Below are 24,404 nucleotides of genomic sequence, written 5' to 3' on the forward strand. Positions count from 1 at the left end.
GTAATTATGACAATAAAACTTTTTCGTTATTTTTGATTTATAATACTAAGCATAGTGTCATGTACAGTTCTCTTAACATTTTCCCTCCAATCTTCCTCTTTAGAGGTTCATATGATGGTGAAATGATTAAAGGTATGTTGCAATACCCAGTGTCAAGCTTTGTTGAAATAGCCTGCATGTGTATTGACAAAAAGGGAATTTTAAATCCAGACAACATTCATGCATTGGTAATAGAACAACACTTTATACACACGTTTGCTATGTTGACTAAATGAAGTCTGGGCATTTCTCTCGTTGATATACAGAATACAAATCATGAAAACTTGTCAATAGATACAGCTACTGTCTATTTAAGCAATAAGCTGTAACCACTCACTTTCAGTGAGCAAAGCATGGGTTCATTAATACTACCATGATGGCCAGTAACTGTCTAATTACCGGGTTTTGGGTTTACTGCTGTTCTATTTTCACGACTTTGTTACCTTTGGCTTGGTGGCCGGGGTCACCTTGTTTTCGAAAGTTTTAATGTGTTGGTCGTCATCCTGTTTTTGACTTTTTCCAAGATGGGATCACCCACTTTTTGATGTCAGCAAAAAATAATCCATCCCCAGCCGAAGTATATGCCACTCCCTTACCTTAACGCAGACGCCCATAAATATTAGTCCGGTCCCCTGCCAGCCAGCGACAGAGCAGGGGATTGGACTACATAAATGCCACCTTCCCGCGTGAGGGCGTATATTGCTGCCTGGTCAGCTGTGTGAACTTCAACCTTTCGCATGGCAGCTGGCGCGATGCTCAACTCTGGTTTCCTTGGTTTCTGCCTCAAGTAATCTTAACACCAGGACCAAATATAGAGAGCACTGAGCGCCTTTTGGTATAGAGGTTAAATAGGCAAGATGCAAACGGCGGTTTTCGAATTGGTGTAGGCGATCTATGTCTCTCCACAAACCGGGTGCTTGGCTCGTCACTTCGCGAAACGGTGAGCCAGCCCAAGCGCCCGTGTCTCTGCACGTAAGCTGCACTGCTGTTGCTCAAGGATTAGCCCTACGAATATGGCGAGAGTGTCCGGCTTTGGCTACGCCGCCTCGGAGGTGAGAGGCGGCGTAGCCAAAGCCGGACACTCTCGCCATACTCGTAGGGCTACTCAAGGATTTGCCTTGGTATTTGGGTCGGACGGTATTAAAGTGTAAATTTTGCCGTCCTACCCAAATACCAAGGCAAAACCTCGAGCTACAGCACTGCAGCTAGTAGGTAATGTTATCACGTATGTGCTTGTTTGTCCTCAAACAAGCATGACTCATCAGTAGCTGCAAAATTGTAGCGCTACGGTGAGGCGTCGGTGAATTTTGGTTTTTGCGACTTCGCTCACCAGTAGAGCTACAATTTTGCAGCTAGACTCATCTGTTATGTATGGTTGCACGTACGAGCATATACTGAAACAATTCATACCCAAAAGAATATTGTCAAAGGACCTTTACACTTTCCAACTCAGGTATTATACTGTGTATGTCTTCCTTGCCACGTTAGCCAAGGTGGCATTGGTGCAATTTTAATGGAAACAGATTTGCAACTACATAGACTCACTGCTATCAACGGTTGGATGACGATGTACGTACGTACAGTATGATTATGAGTAGGGTGACCGGACGATATTTAAAACTGAAATTTTTTGCCAAAATCTTGATGGCACCTGTTGAAAGTGTTGGTACAAAGTCCAAATCTGAAAAATAATTTGGCTATAATTAGCATGATCACAATCTGGCAGCCTCAGGAAAATCAAAGTTTCCGAATTCTTTCCCTGAGAATATTGTAATGAGGAATAATGAGACAGTGTGACCAAAAATCATATCAAATATTGTTAAATGGGCTCAAAGATGACTAACTGTACAATAATGAGTCCAGTGAAATGCGCATTGATAGTTTCCAAATTATTTCTATGAGAATATTGTATAGGTTGATAAGTCCAGAGAAAGAAAATGGAAGATTGTCCTCACACTGACCTTTGTGTTTTCAGTATCATGGATACAAGCCATTGTTTCTGGTCAGAGACAGGTGCGCACGGGTGAAAAAGCATGTTGTTCAAGTACGGCACTATTGGGAACCTTACTTCCTGCTTAACTGAGCTTTTTTAGATCACAAAACAATTAAGTAGAAAAATATCTAAGGTACAATTTGCCTGCATGGCCATTCCTTCCCTTCTTGGAAAATGATGCCAAAAGTCATAGCCGTTTCAAAGTAAAAATTTCGTCAGCAGTTTCTCAGAAGGAAAAAGACCTTTTTACGAAATTTTTGTACTCATCTTGACTTCCTAGTTTTCACAACATTCACTGTGAAATGCAACTGTTTCCGTTCACGCGATCTCATATAGCTACCCTTCTCGTGCGAGTAGACGACTTCCAAGATGGCGTCCCCTCTGACGTTTGTTGACAAAATGTGTTCATAAACTTCAAGATTTTCACGTCATTACCTTGTTCACAGACATAAATGTGTACAACTGTTGCATACTTATGGTGAATTTGTACAATTTATCACTGCCTGGGTCCCTCTTTAAGCCTTCGATTTCGAGCATTTACTCTCAGAAAACTCGCATCAACCCCATCGTAGGGAATAGGAGGGAGTCTCGTCCGGTCACCCTATTATGAGTTGTAATTGTCTTGACCCCTTAACTACCATTTCCAATGTTACTCAATAAACTATAATAATATGATCACATTATTATTTACAGATCTTTTCAGAATTTTAGGCTGTCAATATGCCATTATGTTGCAAAGAAAGTTCCAGCAATCGGGCTTTCAGTGGGATGAAGGGCGGTATATTGCCTATCGTCAAAATAATTCTGTATCTTTAAAGACAAATTACATTCTATTAAGTGCAACTTTGTATTTGTTCAACTATTATCTGTAAATCAACGTAGTTTTTGCGATGTAGGTAAAGATTTACTTTATCGTCATTGATGCTTAGACATTAGGTATATACATAAAACTTATATCAAAGATTTAATCATTTGGAGACATTTTGTGACCACTGAGATGAACTCAGTATATATAGTTAAAGACTAGAATAAACTGCAACTGTTTCACTAACAGAAAATATATATTTAAAAGTAACAATGTTGATTAGCTTAGTTTTATTCAATCGTTACCTATTATTGTAAACAAATCTTTTCACTACACTGAATTACTGCAATGTTTCATACATCATACATTAAGTCAAACACTTGAAACTGTGTCGTCGCCGTTCTTTTACCATTTTACGTAAACTTATCCCTAAATGCATTTTCTTTGTGTGCGTTTACGTATTAATAAATAGATAGGAACTACCCCTTTATTTCCCTCATTATCATATCGTGTTACACCACACTATATTTTTCTGTTTAAAAGTCATGGGTACTTCACCTGTCGATAATCTGGTGAAGGTTCATACCAGTGGTTTTCGATGCATATTTGTCCACTTCGCGAAATTATTCACGGAACATTCGGGATAAATCGTTGATGACTTTGTGTGCATGCTGTTTATCGTACAAGGTGTTGTAATTCATAATGTTGTTTACTGCGAAGCCATCTGTACTTTGCATCGGTCCATGCTGCCGGAGGCGGTGAAACAGGGCACGCAGCAAAGCTGAGAAATTGCCGATGTGGCTTCCGTTCGAATATTTTACAGCTTCTTCATACTTGCCAGCTGCATCGGAATATTCCTTGGCGTACATTAAACAGTCACCATATACCATCATATATTGTGCATAGACATATGGCTCCTTGTCTCCCGTATTCTCATTTTTGCCACAGTTTCGAATGCCTTCTCCAAGGCAATCATGTCTTCCACTTCATAATTAAACCATGGTCGCGTTATATTTTGACACAAACGGGTCTGTACTCTTACCATGTCTAACAAAATCATTGGCCTGTAATCCATCATCTCTAAACACACGTCCAAATCTACTTCTGCTTTCATAAGCAGTGTCTTGTCGGGTACTCCACCTTGCTTCGCTAGGCGATGTGACTGTTCATCATACATTTTAATGTAGATATTTGCCCTCTGTTCATAAGCATGCCAGTTGGACTTGTCAGGGTTCTTTGAAAGTGATTTCTCAATCACCTGTAATGCATTCTCATATTGCTTGTCTTTGATAAGTAATTTTGCATACTTGGCCAGTTCCTTCCAACCGTATTTATAACATCCATCAGCAACGTCAAAGCAAAGAGTGGGCCGTTCATAATAATCGACGAGATCAAGTTCCAGCAGTTTTTCATGATGAGATCTTGCATCCATCAAATGTCTCCCTTTAATCAACAACATACCGATGTAGCACCAGCATTGAGATTGGTAAAATCCATCACCACAGTTATCCAGGATATCTTTCAGAATCTGTAACAGAGCGATCACTTCTTTGGTAGCTTCTTTTTCTTCCTCAGCACTTTTATACCACAGCCCCCGTTTTGCCAGCCTGTTGTATCGACAGACCAACATACACATCTTCCATTTAAACCTCTCACCGTCTAGTGCTGCCATATTTCAGACTCCCTCAGAGCATTTTCATACATAGATATTGCCTCCTCACATCTTGGTGGCATTCCTGTCTTCTCATCGTAACAGTCGAACGCTAGGGAATATGCTTGTTCCGCAACACATCTAATAAGTGCAGCCTGTCTCTCCCCTCTTAGTGTTCTTCCTTGTCTTCAAATACTTCAGTAAGTTTATCCCTGTAATCCTTGGCTTTTCGCTTTCTGTTCATGCGTTCATAGACCGTTGCCAAATTAGCAAGAGCATTCAAGTTGGTAGGATCTTTCTCTAAAATTTCTTTGAATGTTTGGCATGCCTTGACCAATTCTTCTCTTTGGAATTCTAGCACGCCCAGCATGTTTGACAAGCCATGGCGGAAATATCCAACTTCATTCTCAAGTTGTTTGCTAAGACTGTCATAACGAGCATTCAGGGCTCGTTTGTCAATATCTTTGCTGAGGAGCAGCAACGGCAGACGAAAGTGTCCACAGTCAGCTGGAGACGATGGAAGAGTTTGCTTAAGCTGGGTTGCCATGGTGCTACAAGAAAAATTTGGATTATAATTTTATCAATATGTCATAACTAAATTAAAGTAGTTGATGTAATGATGACACGAGTTATCATCATGTCATGATTCACATTATAGCGTATGCAAATGCAGAATCAGATTAACATGGTTTATTGATCAGCCTCCAAATGTTCCTCACCATTGTATCACCTTTCAATCTACCCTTTTCTCAAGGGATATTTTATGTGAACTTTCAGTTGGATTATTTATTATTTTTATCACATCAGATAAGCTGACTTAGTATTTTCGTCTATAGAACTATTTCAAAGTAATGTTTTAAAATTTAATGTTACTTTTGTTTTCACCTTAAGTCAATGTTATTAAATGAATCAAAATAAAAGTAGATTAAGATATTGTGATACCTTTCAATTGATTGTTATCCTTTTAACAATCAGATTAAATATGTAACTTTCATGGAAATAAGTAAGAGCTATGAAAAATAACCAATATATCATTGTCGCGTCGTGTTAAAAAGATAGCCTTGAATACCAAACTGTATACAACTTGTACATTTCGAGTGTCTTGAAATTATGACAGTGTACATACGTACCGGTATATCCCCTTGTTTGTGCGCACCCAGAGTAAAGTGCACTGCATGTAAACCCAATAATACTTACTGTATTAACATGGATTATTGCCTGTATTTTATCTGAAGAGTGCATATACAGATGAATACAGTCAAGAATCCATTTTTGTATTAACATGGATTATTGCCTGTATTTTATCTGAAGAGAGCATATACAGATGAATACAGTCAAGAATCCATTTTTTGTATTCAGCAAGCTTGTATTCATATGGATTCATGTGAATTCACGTGTATTATTCTATAATACAGGCAACTCATTAATGTAAATTTATCTGAATTATTGGGTTTTCATGCAGTGGTGGTCATAAAGATTCATATAAGCATGCAGACAGAGATGAAGGATTTGACAGACAGATGAAGGTGGAATTTTTGGAATTCATTTTCATCATCATATCGATAAAAAGAAAGTTGCTAACGCTTCTAGTGAAAAAATTTTAAAAATGCATATGAGGAATAGAGTAAATATTCGCCTCAAACTTCTGTTGCAAATATTATGAATGCAGATCCTCACGACTGAAATGTTAATGTCAACTATAACAGTGTTTGCTTCGTAAGAATGTAAAATTAACTGGTTGTGTTGACGTGCCTTAAATTTGTGGAGAAAAGTTGTTAGAGATTATCTGTTGAAACCACGTCAATCATGAAGATGAAGTGTGACAAACGTGACTACCAGATAACACACACAAAACTATATTATGTTTATCTTTTCTCTTCAAAGGCCTGGAAAATTACAGTACCTTCAAAACATGCATACACATGTATTACCTGGTCCTGTTGCTGATATAAAGTAAATATCCTCGATATTTTCCGTATTTCCAAAATTCAATTTAACTTGTTTTGCGGATAAATAGCCATTCTGATTTTTCTGACCAAAGTAGGTCAAGAGATCGGTCCAACTGCTTACAATTACAATTGTCGTACATTTCGTTTATGTGCACGTATGTTTACACACTTGAGCACTGGCTCCAACAAAACAAAGCACAGAACTCAGACCACTATGTATGAAATGAATGGTGAAAAATGAAACTTTTCTGCACCTCTTGTTGGAAAGTAAATACTGGATGTAAGTCGGTCGGTGTTATTATAGTGATTAGTTTGGTTATCTAGACAAAGACATCAATTAATTGCAAGTCGAAAATCTTTGTGTCAAATCGATGGCTCAGTGTAAGAGGGGCGTATACCCTGTTTTAAAACATAGGAAATACGCCCCTTTTGCACTGGGCAATCGAACTGTCTTATAAATATACATGGGACCAGCAAACCGGTGAGTAAATTTCAGTATAGGCCTACTCAACATTCAAGCTATTTACATTTTGTCTAGAACTTTCCTTGTAGTAGGAGCTGTTGATATTTGCTTATTGCGTCAACCCAAATCATTTAGTTGTAATTGTACTTCTGCTATTTTGAAGTGTTGTCTTGCTTGTGTCAACTGTATATCAGGCAGCCTAAGCGCCCAAACTTGACGGAAAGAACTTTGCTACGAGGTCCATCTAAATTCTACAGCCAAAGATTGTAAGTTGAACATTCCCTTTACTTACAATGTCGAGCGTAACATTTACAGGCCTTGATACCAGCCTGTAAGAAAAACGTTTTAACGGAAACAGAGTCACTACTAATTCAAGACCTACCTGATTTGTAATGTAAAACAATATATACTTCTTTCGACAGCAAAATGCAACAAAATATTTCCCCTTCTTGTCAAAGTTACCTGGAGTATATGCGACTATCACTACAGTATCCCCTTTTGTAATGACCAGAATATTTTTGTGAACTGATATTACATCATCGTTCTCAATAAATTAGTCAGTTTCTCAAAATAGAAGTAAAGTGACATATTTGTGTTGACATATTCTATTGTTCAGAGGTACGATGTTTGTTTAACCAACTTTTTGTATCAACGATTAATATGTACGCACGTGACTTCCACAGAATAGTTACGAATCTGTCAAGATGTGGCTGGTGAATACGTGATTGTACTTCGCTGTACATGTTGCGTACGTACCTTTGAAAATTTATAGTCGTGTACGATTTTGTTCTATTGTTGCGTACTCTTTTGAGTCCAATTGTTAAAATACTGGACCTCAACGTGAAGTAAAAGTGAAAGAAATGTACACCCAAACAGATGCTTAATGCGCATGTCTTCGACATACTCATATATGTTGCTGTTGCTAGGTTGAAGATACGAATGCCTAAGAAATATCGTTCACAAAGTTTTCGGAATTTAAATTCTTCTCAATTCTTCTACAATGCTGCATAGTGACATCGGAAGATTGATTTTTACGTCAATACATTACTTTGTAGTATCAACAAAGTGTCACAATGGCGAAAATGCAAACAAAATGTATGTTAAAATGTTTTATTGACATATATAGTGTAATGGCATTATACATTTGTTCTAAGCTGTAAACCCAATAAACAATATCTTTACAAAGCTATTGAATAATCCCATCACAATTTATCACGCAAGTATTTTTGAAGGGCATACATTTAGCAGGAGGATCACCATATTATGCGCAACTGAAAGAAGGCAAGATGTGGCTGATATAGTGCGTCACCCAAAATATCAAATCATATTACATGGGAGTCTATCTGTACATTTATATTTAATTGTTTGATAACATATATAAATGTAATTTGCTTGAAAATAGAAGTAAAACGTGCATTTGCATACAAGAAATTGGATTTTGGAATTTCCTTGAAATATTGATTCACTACTCAAGGTAATCTACAAGGACGCTATGAATATTTTTTCAATACAAAACTTGGTAAAGCTGCATGTGTATTAAGGCCTATGCACTCTTGATTATTGATATTAATGTAACTGATTAGACTAGGGTGGTTAGAAGTGGATATGTGTGAAAGAAATTGGATCTGGAATTTCACCGAAATGTTGATTCACTATACAAAGTAGTCTATGAGGAAACTATGAACAATTTTTTCCAATATAAAAGATAAAACTTACAATATATGTGCATTAAAGACGTTTGATAATTGATACACTTTGCTGCCTGTCCCATATGTTTTTGTCTCTTGTCTTTCATCAGTTTAAACTGTTCATGGTGTTTAATTTAGGATACCACTGTATCTTCTTTGCTTGTGAAGCTTGTCGATAATGTATATGTTTTTAAAGGAATCAATGTATTTCGTCGGTGATTCCTATCGAGAAAATATCACAAAAAATCAGCTCCTGTTTAAAGTGAACCTCCAAGAAAGATATGTTTATAAAAAGTGACCTTCCCCAATTCCCCCGGCCCACCCCTACCTGTAATTACTGAAGGCTCCCTAGTAATGGTGATATTTCACATTTTAGTTACCTTCGGCTCGGTTTGGGGATGATCCTGTTTGCGAAAGTTTTAAGGAGGGGTCATCCTGTGTTTGTTTTTCCAAGAGGGGGTCACTCACTTTTTGATATCCGCAAAAAATAATCAATCCCTGGCCAAGGAAACTGACAGTCCCTTACCTTAACATATACGCCCATCAATGTCAACTTCCCGCGTGAGGGCGTACAATGCTCAGGTCAGCTGTGTGAACTTCAACCTTTCGCTGCCTCAACGGTGTGTCTCGGTGTACATTTCGTCCTCAGAACCCTTTTTAGCCGAAATTGTATGACAGATGGCTCTCTATTTCTCATTTATAAAAATTTCGGAAAGAATTCTGAAAAGTAACATTTCTAATGACTGTCAAATTGTGGTTATGTTAGGTAGTCCAGATTTTTAGCCAAAAATTGACTTCACACAAGGACCTTCATCGTCAAATACAATCATTATTTTAGTAAAACATTATTTTTTCAAAAATCGTTTGGACACCCTACTGTGAGTCGGCCGTGGATGGCCGTATGACGCCGGGAACACACAGCATCGTACATATCATGAGGAAGTACCTCCATATATAGCCGTAGCTTTTGCCTGGGTATGTGCGTTGCACGTTTTGCCGTCCAACCCACATACTCAGGCAAAACTTTGAGCTACAGTAATGCAGCTAGTACGTAATGCTGTGTGCTTGGCCCTCTGTCTTCAAATAAGCACGACTCGTTTTCTATGCATGGTTGTCCGTCTGTGTATGTATGCAGGGGTCTGTTTTGCAAGTATGAGCATAGACTAAAAGAAATCATCAGCCGTAAAAATATTGTCAAAGGACCTTTACATTTGCCAACTCAGGTATTACACTGTGTATGTCTTCAATGCCACGTACGCCAACAGGGCACTGGTGCAATTTTACGTGTTTTAATGGAAACAGATTTTTAACTATCATGGATTGACTGCTATCATTATCAACAGTTTGATGACGATGTATGAAATACATCGGTATGATTATGAGTTGTAATTGTCTAAAATGTTATCTTTATTTAAGGCCATTGTCTGGGCTATTTTAAAACACTAACTGTGTAGTACCTTGTTTTCAGATTTTGTCATCTTTTTGTTGCAGTAGATGGTAAAATGCAGTGCAGGGGGAAAACCGGATATTCGGTTGGCATGGCGACATTTTCAGGGTTAAAAATATGAGGAAATTTGTGGCAAAGATATCTATTGAACGAAAAGTCATACAACAACCGAATTTTTTCTGTAGCATTCAGATGTATATGTATTACAATATGAACCTAAATCTATGACTGTATAAGATGTCAATATAAATTAAATCATAGTCATCTCGGTAAGATTGAAAAATTAATAAATTTCACAACTTTCCGTCAAGTTTCTACTATGACATGATCGGATGACCTTGTTTTTGAGGTTTATTTTGTAAATTATTTAATTTCACATATGTTGGCTGATTTTCATTGCATTCCAACCATTCTTTCAAGAGTTATTAGTGTCACAAGAAACGAATGCAGTACAAAACACAATTGTTAGGAGTATTGGATTGAAATGTTTACAACATAAAGGTGATACTCATACTTCATGCAGAGTTTACGACCTCAAAATAGGGTATTCGACAAGTTTAAATTGTCAGTTAGAATTCTATTTACAAAAGCCTGGTTGTAATTGCTTTCTAAGTGAAAAATGAACTGTTAATTATCAAAAAAACATTGATTTTATAATCAGCATGATAATGAAATTCATGTGAGATTCTTTACTCGTTATGTATATGGACACCATAACGTCTAATATGGTTTGTTTTCTGGTTTAATTGCTATACCTGAATGAAAATCTTCATATGCCTTACAGTAATATCCACACAAAATATAAAACAGAATCATTTGTTGCAAATTTCTTCCCGATTACTCACTGATCTGGCTTTTTTAGACTGCAATTAGTCTCAAACTCACAATTTCCACAACGCCATATTTTTACCTCTGAAAAAGCTGCTTCAATAAGCAAGCAAATGGTCACTACTTCATACATGATGCCATAACTCAACAAAGTTTTTAGGCAACCAAAAATAGCGATTTACCTGTTTTGAATATATAATTAGACTAAATAAATTTGACCAGGAATCAGTGGGAAAAAAACGCGATTTTTCTCGATTTTAGTTAATATTTTTTGAAGAATGATATAGCTTATTTGAAAGTATACATGTCGAGGGTGACAATGAAGGAAAAAAATAAAATTTGATTTTTTGAGCATTTTGACCGACATTAGCCCAGACGATGGCCTTAACCCCTTAACAACCATTGCCAATGTTACCCAATAAACTACAGATAATAATTTGATCACATTTTAATTTAAAGATCTGGCAAGAGTTTTTGGGCTATTAATGTACCAATACATTGCGAAGAAACTTAGAAAGTTCAGACAATCGGACAAGTCAATGGGATGAAGGTCTGTATATGTGTTGCCTATCTACACCACAGTGTCTCTATTCATGTGTCTTGCTCTCAGTCTGTCTACTTGTTGTTGGTCTGGCAGTCATTCTTCCTGTCTGTGTACATGTATGAATATATTTCACAATTATTGTAAGTTTGATTACATTTCTGAGTTTGTTTCTCTAATGCGTACATTCATGTTACTTTTTATGCATATATCACTGCAGGTATTATGTGAAAAGACAAATAAAGAGATGGTCAAAGCAGTATGAATCCAGTAAAACTCAGGAAATACCTGCCATGGACAAGTTGATGGAATGGCTTCCCAGACACTACGAACTGACAAAACTTCAATTGTACGAGGTGACTTAATTAATGTATGGTGTATCGTTACAGTCATAAGAGCCCTGTTTATGTTTGTGCCCTGCCAAGGGCCAGGCCTTACCACTGTATGACTGTGCCCTACCTTCTGCCATATGACTGCAGGGCGACAAATTATACTCATCAGGGCCATGAAGGTTTCATTACATATACTTTAGGAAGCACTTCAACAGGATTTGAATATTTTTTGTACATTTTCAGATAGGATACATATAACAATTTCATTAGACGTTTGATGACAATAGAGAGAGATGCCACAAAATATAAGCTGCAAGCAAACCTTCATGAATTAATACTTTTGTGATGTCACTATCAAGCATTTTTCACTTCATATACATGAACTGCAACTCTGGTCAGACAATCACTCTGGAAGAATCTTCAACTCATTCTGTCATTCAGTGGTACCCAAACAAATAAAATTATCAATATAATACTTTGTATATTTTCAAAATTGTTGCCAATGAAAATTTTAAAAGTAATGATAAACAATGTGTTTTGTTTACATTAATAGTTTTGAAATAAAACCAAAACAAGATCAGTTCTGAAATTGGATGCATTTATCAACATGAGTCGCACTGTTCATGTGTTTCCTCACTTTGACGTTGTCAGGATTTCAAAGTATACAACATTTCATTGATGATGAGATACAAAAGACAATGAACGGTTGAGTCATTAAAACTAAAGGTGTTTGTTGTGGTATTTATAAGGTATGAGGCAATGTTATTTTTATGAAGAGCACATATACTGCTCATAAAGAATTTTGGTGAATTTAAGTGACGTAATCAGAATTTGTTATTTATTTTGATATATTGATATACGGTTTATTATCAAGATTATCGAGTTAAGAATGCAGCTTATTTTAAGTAGTTGGCGTTGTTGCTGTCGATGTCGATAAATATGAATATGATGATGATGGTGGTGGAAGTTAGGCTTAATGTTCTCCTGGTGCGCTCTCTGCTGTAAAACACTGTTATATGAGTTTCCTCATCGTTGCAATGTTAGTTGAAGATCATAGTGTTTGCCGCACGTCTGTTTTCTAGATATGCTTGTCTCCCAGCCAAGTCGATACTCTCAATTAAGGAAACTATGCAATCATTGTCATCGCACTATCATCTGTACGGGTCGAAATACAGAGCATATATAAGACACGAAGTGAGATAGAGGTGAGAAGACCTTAAAGAGCCTATAGTAAAAGGTTATATTACGCTTCGTTTTGATAGAGAGACATTTGATACTCGTACTGTAGCATCGAATATTTTTTATGTTTGATAATATATCGGATGGACTAACACGTATTGAATTTTCTTATATGTTTAACAATTTATCGGATATAGTTAGAAAAAATGTAATAGCATTTCACCAGTATTCGTGTAAAGATAATCTTTCAGGTCAAATGACAGTCACGATACCCAAGTATAAACCAAAAAAAGATTTCTTCGAAACCATACGTAATGTTATGTTCGTATATTCTTTGGTGTGTTCACCTCAATCCTCAGTTTAGAGTCAAAACCGAAAGTTCGCGAGTGTACGTAAAATCAATGGATTCTTTGTCAAGCTGCCTTCCCATCATATCAAAGAAATACGTAAAGCGAACGAGCAAGTATTTTCCAGTTAGCAGAAAGTAAGATTTCTTGTGCTTTGAGAAATACTGCCGATAGATGTTGTCAGTCTCTACTGAAGGCAGAGTCACAACACTGCAATGCCAGGTATTTAATTATCTTTGGAAGTAACACTGCTTGTTGGAGTAAACCCCAATAAAGTGTTATAAGTCTGGAATGTTTGCGTAGTCGAATGCTGATAATTAAAACCTATTACAACATAATTTTTGTGTCAGCACATGAAAGTAACTGCGTCACGTTCGACATGAATCCGATAGAAAGAAAACAAAATCAGGTGAAGAAACTGAAAACAGAATATAGCATTTCTTTTGCTGAGTTTCGTTTCTCTGGGTCGAATATAGACGCATATTCATTTGTAGAGGAATGAAGAGACTAGTAGTGCATTTTTCTGTCTTTCTTATTGTATGACCTTAAAAACAAATGAGTGGCAAATTGATGTAGAGACATATATAAAGCAATGAGCGATGTCTGGTCTCAAGATAAAGCACGTTTTAAGATGTACATGTTTTCGAAGAAAAACACAAGACTTAAAATAATTTCAACAAAATTATCATATTTGAGCACACGGTAATTAAATACAATAAAAAAAACGTTTTGGACCTGGTTATGTCTATGGAAGAATTTCGCACTAAAGTATTTGTGCCCACTCAATAATTCCGGACGACAATCTTGTTTGAAAAAGTACAGTCTACATAACTCGATACAAATGTATTATGCAGCTTAATTATTCATAGCATTGCTAAAAATAATCCCTCTCCAAAACTGGTACAATGTCCATATTCTCTATATATACCTATGAATACATCTAAACTGCTGACAATTAACAAAATCTCTAACCACAAGCAAAGTCTTTCCTTCACGTGATATAGGCCTAGATATATAATTTGTCAGAAACTGACATGTAATAGAAATACGTTCAACAATAAACATTCACCAAAAAATGCAAAGACAAATTACTCGAGTATAAATTCAAATGTTTGACTAATTACCATCTCTAAAAAGCTATCTAACTTTTGGTGAGACACGGAAGTTTAGGTAACAATTTGTTTTTTGTACATATATAATAAGACATCAAATATTTACATAAAGTCTACATAATACATGATAATACATTTTATCATATTCATACATTTTCTGACCATCGGGGATATATAAAATATAGTGAAACACTAGAAAAACCGGTAAAATATTCAATTTTCGCTTCACAAAATTTATTTCCAGAATCGCATGAGAAAATAATCATATTTGGTCCATTTCTACGACCATGACAATTTAATTTTTATCCTTTCAACATTTATGCAATCCCATTATATCCAAAGCATTGAATTTATTACGTACAGATAAGATGTCATATGAAGGTCAAACAAGAGTATGGCATGAATTGCCAAAGACACCATGAAACATTTACTTCACTTTGACAAGTCCGATTGCCGAAATAATTTCTCTTAGTTAGTAACACTGTCCCTGAATATACGAATATACCGCATCCTTTTTGTGGAATGCACGCCTCCATGAACTATGCTGTCACCCCAAATTTCGAAACAGTATGGCATATGAAATGGCATTTTTTCACAATGAAACATCGGATTTTCCCATCATTGCACCGTACCTAAGAGAATACAATCAGTTACCTTTAGGTAGAAATATAGGGTTATTTATGAAGTTTCTCTTCATGGCAACTAGGAAGACCATAACACAGACACGCATATGAATCTGGTTGAACTTATTATTCATGAGGATTTGAACTTTCGATAATCTCTTGCAGATTCATTCCAGTTGTTCTGAGTGCATATCTATCAACATCACGGAATTCTTCGCGGAATGTACGTGACATACCGTTAATCGTTTTCTGCATGTGCTCCTTTTGATACAAACCGTGGTATTTCTGAACTTTTATTACAATGGCTGCCAAATCATCACTTTGTGGAATACTGTACTGTCGATGTTGCCGAAGTCGGCGGAAAAGGGCATTCAGCAAAGCTGAGAAATTGCTGTAGTGCTGTCCATGCATTAAATTTACGGCTTCTTCATACTTGACAGCTGCATTGGAATATTCCTTGGCGTACATCAAACAATCGCCACTCAGTCTTATATACTGTGCAGTTATATGTTCTGCCATGTCGCCCACATTCTTTACCTTTGCCAATGTTTCAAATGCCTTCTCTAAGGCATCCATATCCTCAACTTCATAATCAAACCATCGTTTTTGATTTTGACACAAACGGATTTGTAGTCTGGCCATCTGTAACAGAACCATGGGGCTGTAATCCATCACCTCTAAACACAATCCCAAATCTGCCTCTGCTTTCCTAAGCAGTGTCTTGTCAGGTACTCCACCTTGCCTTCCAATTCGTTGTGACTCTTCGTCATACATTTTCACGTAGATATTTGCCCTCTGTTCATAAGCGTGCCAGTTAGACTTGTCAGGGTTCTTTGCAAGTGACTTCTCGATCACTTGTATTGCATTCTCATATTGCTTATCTTCGATAAGAAATTTGGCAAACTTGACCAGTTCCTTCCAACCGCCTTCATAACATCTATCAGCAACTTCAAAGCAAAGAGTTGGTTGCTCATAATACTTGGCAAGATCCAGTTGCCGCAGTTTTTCATGATTTTCAGGATGTGATCTTGCATCCATCAAATGTCTCCCTTTAATCAACAACATACCGATGTAGCACCAGCATTGAGATTGGTAAAATCCATCACCACAGTTATCCAGGATATCTTTCAGAATCTGTAACAGAGCGATCACTTCTTTGGTAGCTTCTTTTTCTTCCTCAGCACTTTTATACCACAGCCCCCGTTTTGCCAGCCTGTTGTATCGACAGACCAACATACACATCTTCCATTTAAACCTCTCACCGTCTAGTGCAGCCAAACTTTCAGACTCTCTTAAAACATTTTCATACATAGAAATTGCTTCATCACAGTTTGGCGGCATTCTTGTCTTCTCTTCGTAACAGTCGAAAGCTAGCGAATATGCTTGTTCAGCAACACATCTAATAAGTGCAGCCTGTCTCTCCCCTCTTAGTGTTCTTCCCTTGTCTTCAAATACTTCAGTGAGTTTATCCCTGTATTCCTTGGCTTTTCGCTTTCTGTTCATGCGTTCATAGACCGTTGTCAAATTGGACAGAGCATTTAAGTTGATAGAATCTTCCACTAAGATTTCTTTGAATGTTTGGCATGCCTTGACCATTTCTTCTTTTTGGAATTCTAGCACGCCTAGCATGTTCGACAAGCCATGGCGGAAATATCCAACTTCATTCTCAAGTTGTTTGGTAAGGCTGTCATAACGAGCATTCAGGGATCGTTTGTCAATATCTTTGCTGAGTAGCAGCAATGGCAGACGAAAGTGTCCACAGTGAGCTGGAGACGATGGAAGAGTTTTTCTAAGCTGGTTGCCATGGTGCTACAAGAAAAATTTGGATTATAATTGAGTACTACAATTGATTTCACCTAAGGTTAATGTTACTCAATAAATCAAAATTAAAGTAGATTAAGATATTGTAAAACTTGTACCCTTCATGTGCCATGATATTATGCCAGTGTACCTTACCCCCTTGTTTAGCCAGAATAATTTGTCATGATGATTCAAGTAAACATGCAGACGGAGAGGAAGGATTTGTCTCATTTGTAGACTATAGTTTCCATTTAGCTTTGATCATCTTACGACGGTGGTCAGTTTGGAAAGTTGACAGCACAGAAAATAGTAAACCGTAGATTTTACAACGGTTAACTTTTTCGGAATTCCTTTTCAACATTATTGTCATTCCCTCTTATCATTTTGTTTACGCTTCTATTTGAAGAATGTTAACTTTTTAAAATATGCAACCTAGGGAAACTGCTCGTCTCAGTGTGGCACAAACTTCTGTTGCAAGTATTATGAATGTAGGTTCTGACAAAAGAAATGTTAATATCAACTGTCACAATGTTTGCTTTGTCAGAATGCCAATGGGTTTGTGAACGTAGATTGAATGTGTGGAAAGAAAATTTTATCGGATATTATCTATTGAAATGATGTCAATCATGAAGATGAAGTCTGATAAATATGATACCACATAACACACAAAAAAATACATAATCTTTTCTCTCCGAAGGCCTGCAAAAGTACGGTACTTTCAAACATGCGTGTACTAGTATAGAGTGGTAACTCTTGCTAATGAAAAGCAACTATTTTATGATTTTTGCATTGAAATAATCCGTGACAAAGTGCGGCCAACCTGTTTACTAGAACGAGATTTCAATAAAGGAATTTGAAAATATATTTTCGGGTGATTTTTTAGAGGAAGTAAAATCTGTTGCATATCGAAATATACCTCTATTTCTATTTTCTATTTCTAATATCAATTTATCAGTATGAACTAAGCACAATGGTACTGCTGCGTGACAGAAAGCGGCCAAGCGCTCTGTCCAGTTTATTTATCAGCCTGACGTAAACTGAAAATAGGAAATGCTGTCTATTTCCTATGTGGTGCAGACATGCGCAATGACATGTGTCCGTGACAAAACGCGGCTAAACTGTTTAGCCCAACGGGATTTTAATAAAGGAATTTGAAAATACATTTTTGGTGATTTTTCTTGCAAGCTAAAATCTATTGAATATTAAAATATACTCATATTTCTATTTTCTATTTTAAATATAAGCGTATGATTTCGAAATAAGCATGATGGTAAGTCCGGATAGCAGATTGTGGCCAACGTGATGTCTTGTTCATTGATCAGCCCGACGTAAATTGAAAATAGAAAATACAGTCTATTTCCTATTTTAAACTTGGTGCAGACATGCGCAGTGACATGATGCGTCGCTACCAAATACATCAAAAACGGTGCAAAATACCATAATTGTTGCACTGTATTACAGTCATCAATCATCCGCCCGCAAATGGATTCGTATTAGGTGCCAGATTTTCTCTTGACAAAGGGGTTAAAAACGTAATGGCGGTACTCTCATGGAAAATCGATACCCAAGTGTGTTCCCAAATCCTTGACAAGGGGGTTGGGGAGTTGGGTTGGTTCTAGGCCCGTGAAAACACGAAAAGAGGGTACCGGTACTTTTTGCAAAAGTTTATCGATGAAAGGATTAGAATACCACTTTAAAATCTGGTAAATAGTTTTCCTAGACGCACACCGATTTCGGCGCTGAGCTGAAAATGCGATTAATTTAATAAGGACGTCATCATGTATACTCTTTCCCATAAGTTGTCTTTCTGTCCCATACTGTAATAGTAGTCAGTACTGTATTTTTAATTATCTCACCACTCGAAGATTTAATAAATGATATAGGATTTTTGGTTCATATATCTCCTATATTTCGAACAATAAGGAAGGAGATCTTTTTGTTGAAATTTCTGTTATTTTGAAACGTTACCTTGTGCCAACAATCAGGCAACTTCAGCGCCAAACAACTGGAATGTGACGAAAGCAAAGTCTGAATACTGTAATGTAAACATTGTCTTTTACTCACAATATCGGGCGAAACATTTACAGCCCGTGATAGGCCTATTAGCCTGTTCGAAGTCTATACCGTACGTAACACTACGAAAGCAAGACCTACCTGATTAAGTAATTCAACGCAATATACGTCTTTCGACAGCAAAATGCAACACAATAGTTTCTCTTTTCTTCAAAGTTACCAGGAGTATATGCAACAATCACTAAACTATTCCTCATTTACAATGCCCACAAATATTCAGATGAAATGATATTACATTATCGTTCTCATTAAATTAGTCAGTTTCTTAAAATAGAAGAAAAGTGGCATATTCTGCTGACATACTCTATCGTTCAGCGGTACGGTGTTTGTTTAACCAACTTGTTCTGTCAATCATTAATAAGTGTGTGACTTCCACAGAATAGTTACGGCATCTGTCAAAGGGTGGCTGGTACATTGTTGATTGTACTTCACTGAACGTGTTGCGTACCTAGATTTGAAAATGTACCGGTATAGTCGTGGACGATTGTTTTACATAATATTACGTACCTTGTAAGCTCAATTGTTAAAATACATGAGTTAAAAATGAAGTAGAAGTGAAAAGTGAACACCGACAGATGCCTAATGCGCATGACTTTGACATACACATAAATGTTGCTGTTGCAATGTTAAGGTTTGAAGATATGACTACCTTAGAAATATCGTTCATAAAGTTTTCGTAATGCAAATTCTTCTTAATTCTTCTACAAGTCTAGTGCGTAGTGAAATCGGGTGCTACATGTAGGTGTTCCTGTCAATACATTACTAGTTGTATCAAAACGCATGTTAAAAATGCCATGTTGACAATGTACAATATCTTTACAAATGCAATGAAGATAGAGTCGCATCAAACAAAACATATTGAACATAAACATGGACTCAGAACCAACTGATACATTTCAGTTCCTGAGTCATGTTACCAAAACACAGCGTGTAAGAGTCAAAAAGAAGAAGAAATCAATTCTTGAATATCACAGTAAAATGCAAATCACCCATGTACAGGCAAAGTTGACAAGTTGAATACTGTCTATCGTATCCATTTCGATAATATCGAACAGAACAAGAGAATGTGAATGGCATAAAAGAAATGATGTTAAAACAAATCATCAAACGTTACAGCTTTCTGGCTCTTTTGAGCAATTAAAGGAACGTGAACCGAAACGCAAAGAATGAAAATACACCATTACGGAATGGAATCCGCCTGCTCTTTATATGGTGGATGACCACCGGGCTAAACTGTAGTTAGCGCACAATTAAAAACCTGTGACTGCTCTATTGTTATAATTCTCAACGTTTTATTTTCTGTCTGTTGACAAGTCTTTCCTTGTTACAAGCTTTTCCTGTCTTTTATATACTACTTAAAACCAACCTGTACTTTTCGCACTCACGGATTTATATAATATCACTCGCCCCGATCCCTAAATATGGAAGTGCTCATGAATAATAATTTGGGGGCAAAGGTGATGAAGTGTCCAATCAGATCCAAGGCTGTGACCTACTTCACGTACCTCTGCCGTGTTTTGATATTGCTTAGCAAAGAAACGTGCTCACCGTTGTCCATAAAAGTATGTTTTTTCTCTTTTCTAAGGATCTCCTTATTTTTAACTGTGTCAGATTAAAAAAGGCGAGGTCGTTCGTGAAACAATTTTAGGGATAGGTTTTGGTGTGGTACGATCGGCCGTACCCATGGAGCTAGACCGTACCGTACTACGCTTGTGCAACTGGCCGAGCTCAACCAGCATGCTCGATCTGTCCTCAATTCCAATGAAGATTCATAAGTCTTAGTTTTGCAGTCTTGTTTCCGTATCATAATCCAAACAATGTGTGGTATGGTCGAACGTTGTGGCCGTTTTATGAAAGTACCATGAAAACTAAGCTGCAAAGCCACACAGCGTCACTGTCGCGTGATCGAGCATGGAGGTCTCCCTTACCAAATTAAACCTGCAGACCTGCCAGATGGCTGTTGCAGATCTTCGCAGCTCGGCTGTAGCAGATCACTTGCAGATATCTGCAAATGGTCTGATTTTGTGCATATATAATTAGCTTTGAGCTGCAAATTGCAGCTCATGGGGCATGGTATGCAGATCAATGACATACACATGACAGCTCAAATGCAGCCCGTGACTTTTGACCTGCAGACATACAGCAGCTCATAGCAGACAACTTTCAGCCCATGACTTTTGACCTGCAGACATGCCACAGCTCATTGCAGACAACTTTCAGCCCATGACTTTTGACCTGCAGACATACAGCAGCTCATATTAGACCACTTGAAGACATATAACAGCTCAAAATGGACATTGCTCATTCACCATTATCATACTGCATGTAATGGGTCATATTTTATTTGTACACACAAAAATATATTTATTTCTACCTCATGTCATGCTCACTTCAATGGCTCACAACAATACAGCACAAGCAGCTGGAGATCCTCGTCACCCTGTTAGATAAATGTGACACACCTCATCAAAGTTACCATACCAGTGAACTAGCTCACACGAGAGTAAAAAAAGATAACACCTGATGTAGGATGAAGAAACACTCATTTATTACCAAAGGGTACGGGAAAAATTGCATTGAATACAACAGAGGAAAAAGGTCTAAAACCTTTATGAAGCTAGCATAATGTTATATCAAAATTAGTACAAACTAGTCCAAGTTTATTGTCATGAACAACTGATGTTGGAGATATTGTGAGATGCTTACCTCAGCATTGTTTGATGAATCAAACTTCTTCTGAGAAATTGTGAAGAGTTAATCTCAGCATTGTAAAATAGATCAAAGTTCTTGTAGTTTATTAAATATTTCCAGTACTTATCAATTCCAACAAAAGTTATTCTGATGTATAGAATAAATATAGGAAGCTTTGAACAAATACCGGTAGTAGTAATGAAATTGAGATCCTCTATATGGAAAGGACATCAAACTATATATCAAGCAATACACATTTGTTTTGGCATTTAATGAGAAACAAGAATCGCGAGGGTGTAATTTAAATAGATACAATTCTCCCAGATGGACCATGGGAAATAAAAGTGTTACTTTATGTAAAATCACTTTGCAGCAAACATGTTTACAAATTCTGTTTACTCACTCAAACCAAGGGATTTCCATGCTGAAACGACACAATGCTACATGTAGGGCTACGCTCTAAATTTAATCGCTCGCGTTTTTGATACTTTTATAGTGTAAAACTGTGAAGTTTTCCTTCAACGTGAAGCCTTAATACCAGTCACAGATGAACTCTGAAATGATAGAAGAATGAGAAACACAAGTTACTGAAATGTGAAAATATATGATTTACAGTGCTTAAGTGCAGACAAAAGGTTCACGTAGCTTTTAAAATCCAGTGAGAATTTACATTAACGAACTTATCAATACGCCAGTTAAGGCCTGTCGATGAAAAAGAAAGTGAAGCAAGGCAGCAGGCTGGCAAAGACAACCATATTACACAGTGTTTCATCTAGGATACTACACCAGGGTGGGGGGATTGGTCCCGATTTCGAGGGGATTTTAAAATTTTGGGAACTTAACGTGTAACTTGTACGGGTTTATTTGCCCCGAAAAATAAGTTTGTCTGTTCACTGAATTCAAAAACAGGACCCATTGTGTGGGCCATTGACACCACAGTTTGCTTGTGACTTTCATTGCATGCCGTCTGCACTGAACACGTTTCTGTGACAATTATAGTCCGATTGTTCGTGTCGATTTTGCTATCAGAATTATTTTCAGAGTGTTATGGACATCCATACAATGCATAAAAACTTCAGTTTGTCTCCTTTTCTCAATCGTACAGAGATAATGTGACACAGAAACCGTATCGGGCGAGGGCAATGAACTTTGTGAACGTACACGTAACTCTCAACTGGCAGGCTTTCATATGCAAAATCAGCGTACGGAAAATTTACGCGTGGTATTTGTTTCAACAGCATTTTCATGAAGCAGATCAAAAGCCTAGATGAAACACTGATTACATGGTGATCGAAAATCGGCAATTTTATTGATGACAATTGTGTTGGATTGACTGTGTATATTATTTCAGCACCCTGTCTTCTTGAACCGTACAATCGCAAATCGGCAGTTTTACTGATGCCTGGCTTGAACTTTGAAGCAACTAGATATCCTCGATATACCGAATGTAATCTTCAGAAAAGTCTGTACAAATAAAAACCGCATATGAAGGAGATATGTCAAAGTAACTTACCTATAATAGTATCATTGGGATCGGTATGCGGTTTGCAATGCCGTTTGCAATTGCAGGCAATATATCCATGGTTTGATGTCATTTCTCCCGACGGTGAGACCTTTGGTACGTTGAATATGTCGTCAAGTATACTCGTTCAATTTGCTACCATTTTATCAGAGTTTGGATACCGTTTTCGGCGAAATTTCATCCAAAGTTTAGCAAAGAAACATGACAGAGTAACCCTGAAGCTAATTCAATACGTGTAGATTAACGGTCGATGTGTCTTGCCGCTAACACTTGACCTGCGTGACCTGGGTCATTTAGCGAATCTGACCAATCGCGGACAACTTTTCACATGATAAATGACGTCATCATGCGTGATGCAGCCTAACCAACAACAACATGCAACGTACACGTTTTTCTCAAGGGTCTATGATTTGATGTTCGGACCTGTGGGGAGTAGCAAAAGTAGCGGTGCTCGGACCTACAAATATCAAAGGTAAAACGGAGCACAGCTTAACATCGAATGAACAATGATTCTGAGGAAGACACGTTGATAATTATAAGGCAACTTCTCATTGATGCACAGGGCTTTCCCGGCGTTTTTATATGTGTGCATACATATGCCCATAGGATTACGCTGATAGACTACATGTACACGTACACGCGTACTCGATCAATTTTCTGAGCCGAGGTCGCAAAACGGACGCACGCAAATTTTAATTTGAAAATGGACTGAACTCATTAAATACCTGACCGTCCTTATAACTTCACTCTACTAGAAACGAAAACTCAACTATACGTACGATGTATACCTTGACTGGCTCATGTTTTGCTGCCAGCGAACTGTTTCGAGCTGCCATAGAGCTGTGACATTTGTAGTGTCAACAAAGTTTTACTTCGAACGATTTTGAGCTGCATAACGGCTGTTGACCGATCGGCCAAGAGCTGCACAAGTCTGCATTTCGTCTTCCAGAGACACTCGAATCTGCAGCAGACAAACGACAGCTCCAAACGCTCTGTGCAGATCTGCATTAAAGCTGGTTTGAGCTGTCACAGCTCTGAAACCGATCTGCTGCAGCTAAATGAAGATCTGTACGTTTCCTACTGGCTCTGCTACCGCCATGGATCGAGGTACAAGCGTGCGGGTGATATCATGGTGAACGGAACTGTTCAGAGGGAAACACGATCGTTGACATGGGCAGTAATTGAAAACTCAAATTCATAGAAGGTGACAAAGTCAAAGTTATCAAGAGAAAATTTGACCATATATGGCTTTCTTTGTTTTAAGTTGGCTTGCAACTTTGATGATTTCAAAATTTCGCCAGCCTACATTTGTATGGTAAAT

The 24,404-nt window shown here is 37.3% G+C and overlaps 2 protein-coding genes across 2 annotated transcripts; both read right to left on the reverse strand.

Moving 5' to 3' along the window:
* Window positions 1–2,825: 2,825 nt before the first annotated feature.
* Window positions 2,826–7,426, reverse strand: LOC139146078 (uncharacterized). Its single transcript, XM_070717525.1, has 2 exons — window positions 7,283–7,426; window positions 2,826–5,039 (listed from the first exon to the last, which is right to left on the reverse strand). The coding sequence occupies exon 2, from the start codon at window positions 4,507–4,509 to the stop codon at window positions 3,727–3,729; it is 783 nt and encodes a 260-aa protein (XP_070573626.1). The 5' UTR covers window positions 4,510–5,039; window positions 7,283–7,426; the 3' UTR covers window positions 2,826–3,726.
* A 6,352-nt stretch (window positions 7,427–13,778) lies between these two features.
* LOC139144676 (tetratricopeptide repeat protein 22-like) lies at window positions 13,779–19,074 on the reverse strand. Its single transcript, XM_070715401.1, has 2 exons — window positions 18,952–19,074; window positions 13,779–16,806 (listed from the first exon to the last, which is right to left on the reverse strand). The coding sequence occupies exon 2, from the start codon at window positions 16,624–16,626 to the stop codon at window positions 15,124–15,126; it is 1,503 nt and encodes a 500-aa protein (XP_070571502.1). The 5' UTR covers window positions 16,627–16,806; window positions 18,952–19,074; the 3' UTR covers window positions 13,779–15,123.
* Between the last annotated feature and the right edge of the window lie 5,330 nt (window positions 19,075–24,404).

The sequence above is a fragment of the Ptychodera flava genome, chromosome 12 (assembly GCF_041260155.1).
Source record: "Ptychodera flava strain L36383 chromosome 12, AS_Pfla_20210202, whole genome shotgun sequence".
Lineage (NCBI taxonomy): Eukaryota > Metazoa > Hemichordata > Enteropneusta > Ptychoderidae > Ptychodera > Ptychodera flava.

Coding starts and splice junctions, on each gene's coding strand:
- LOC139146078 (XM_070717525.1), bottom strand. CDS start 4,509: ATGGCAGCACTAGACGGTGAGAGGTTTAAATGGAAGATGTGTATGTTG.
- LOC139144676 (XM_070715401.1), bottom strand. CDS start 16,626: ATGCTAGGCGTGCTAGAATTCCAAAAAGAAGAAATGGTCAAGGCATGC.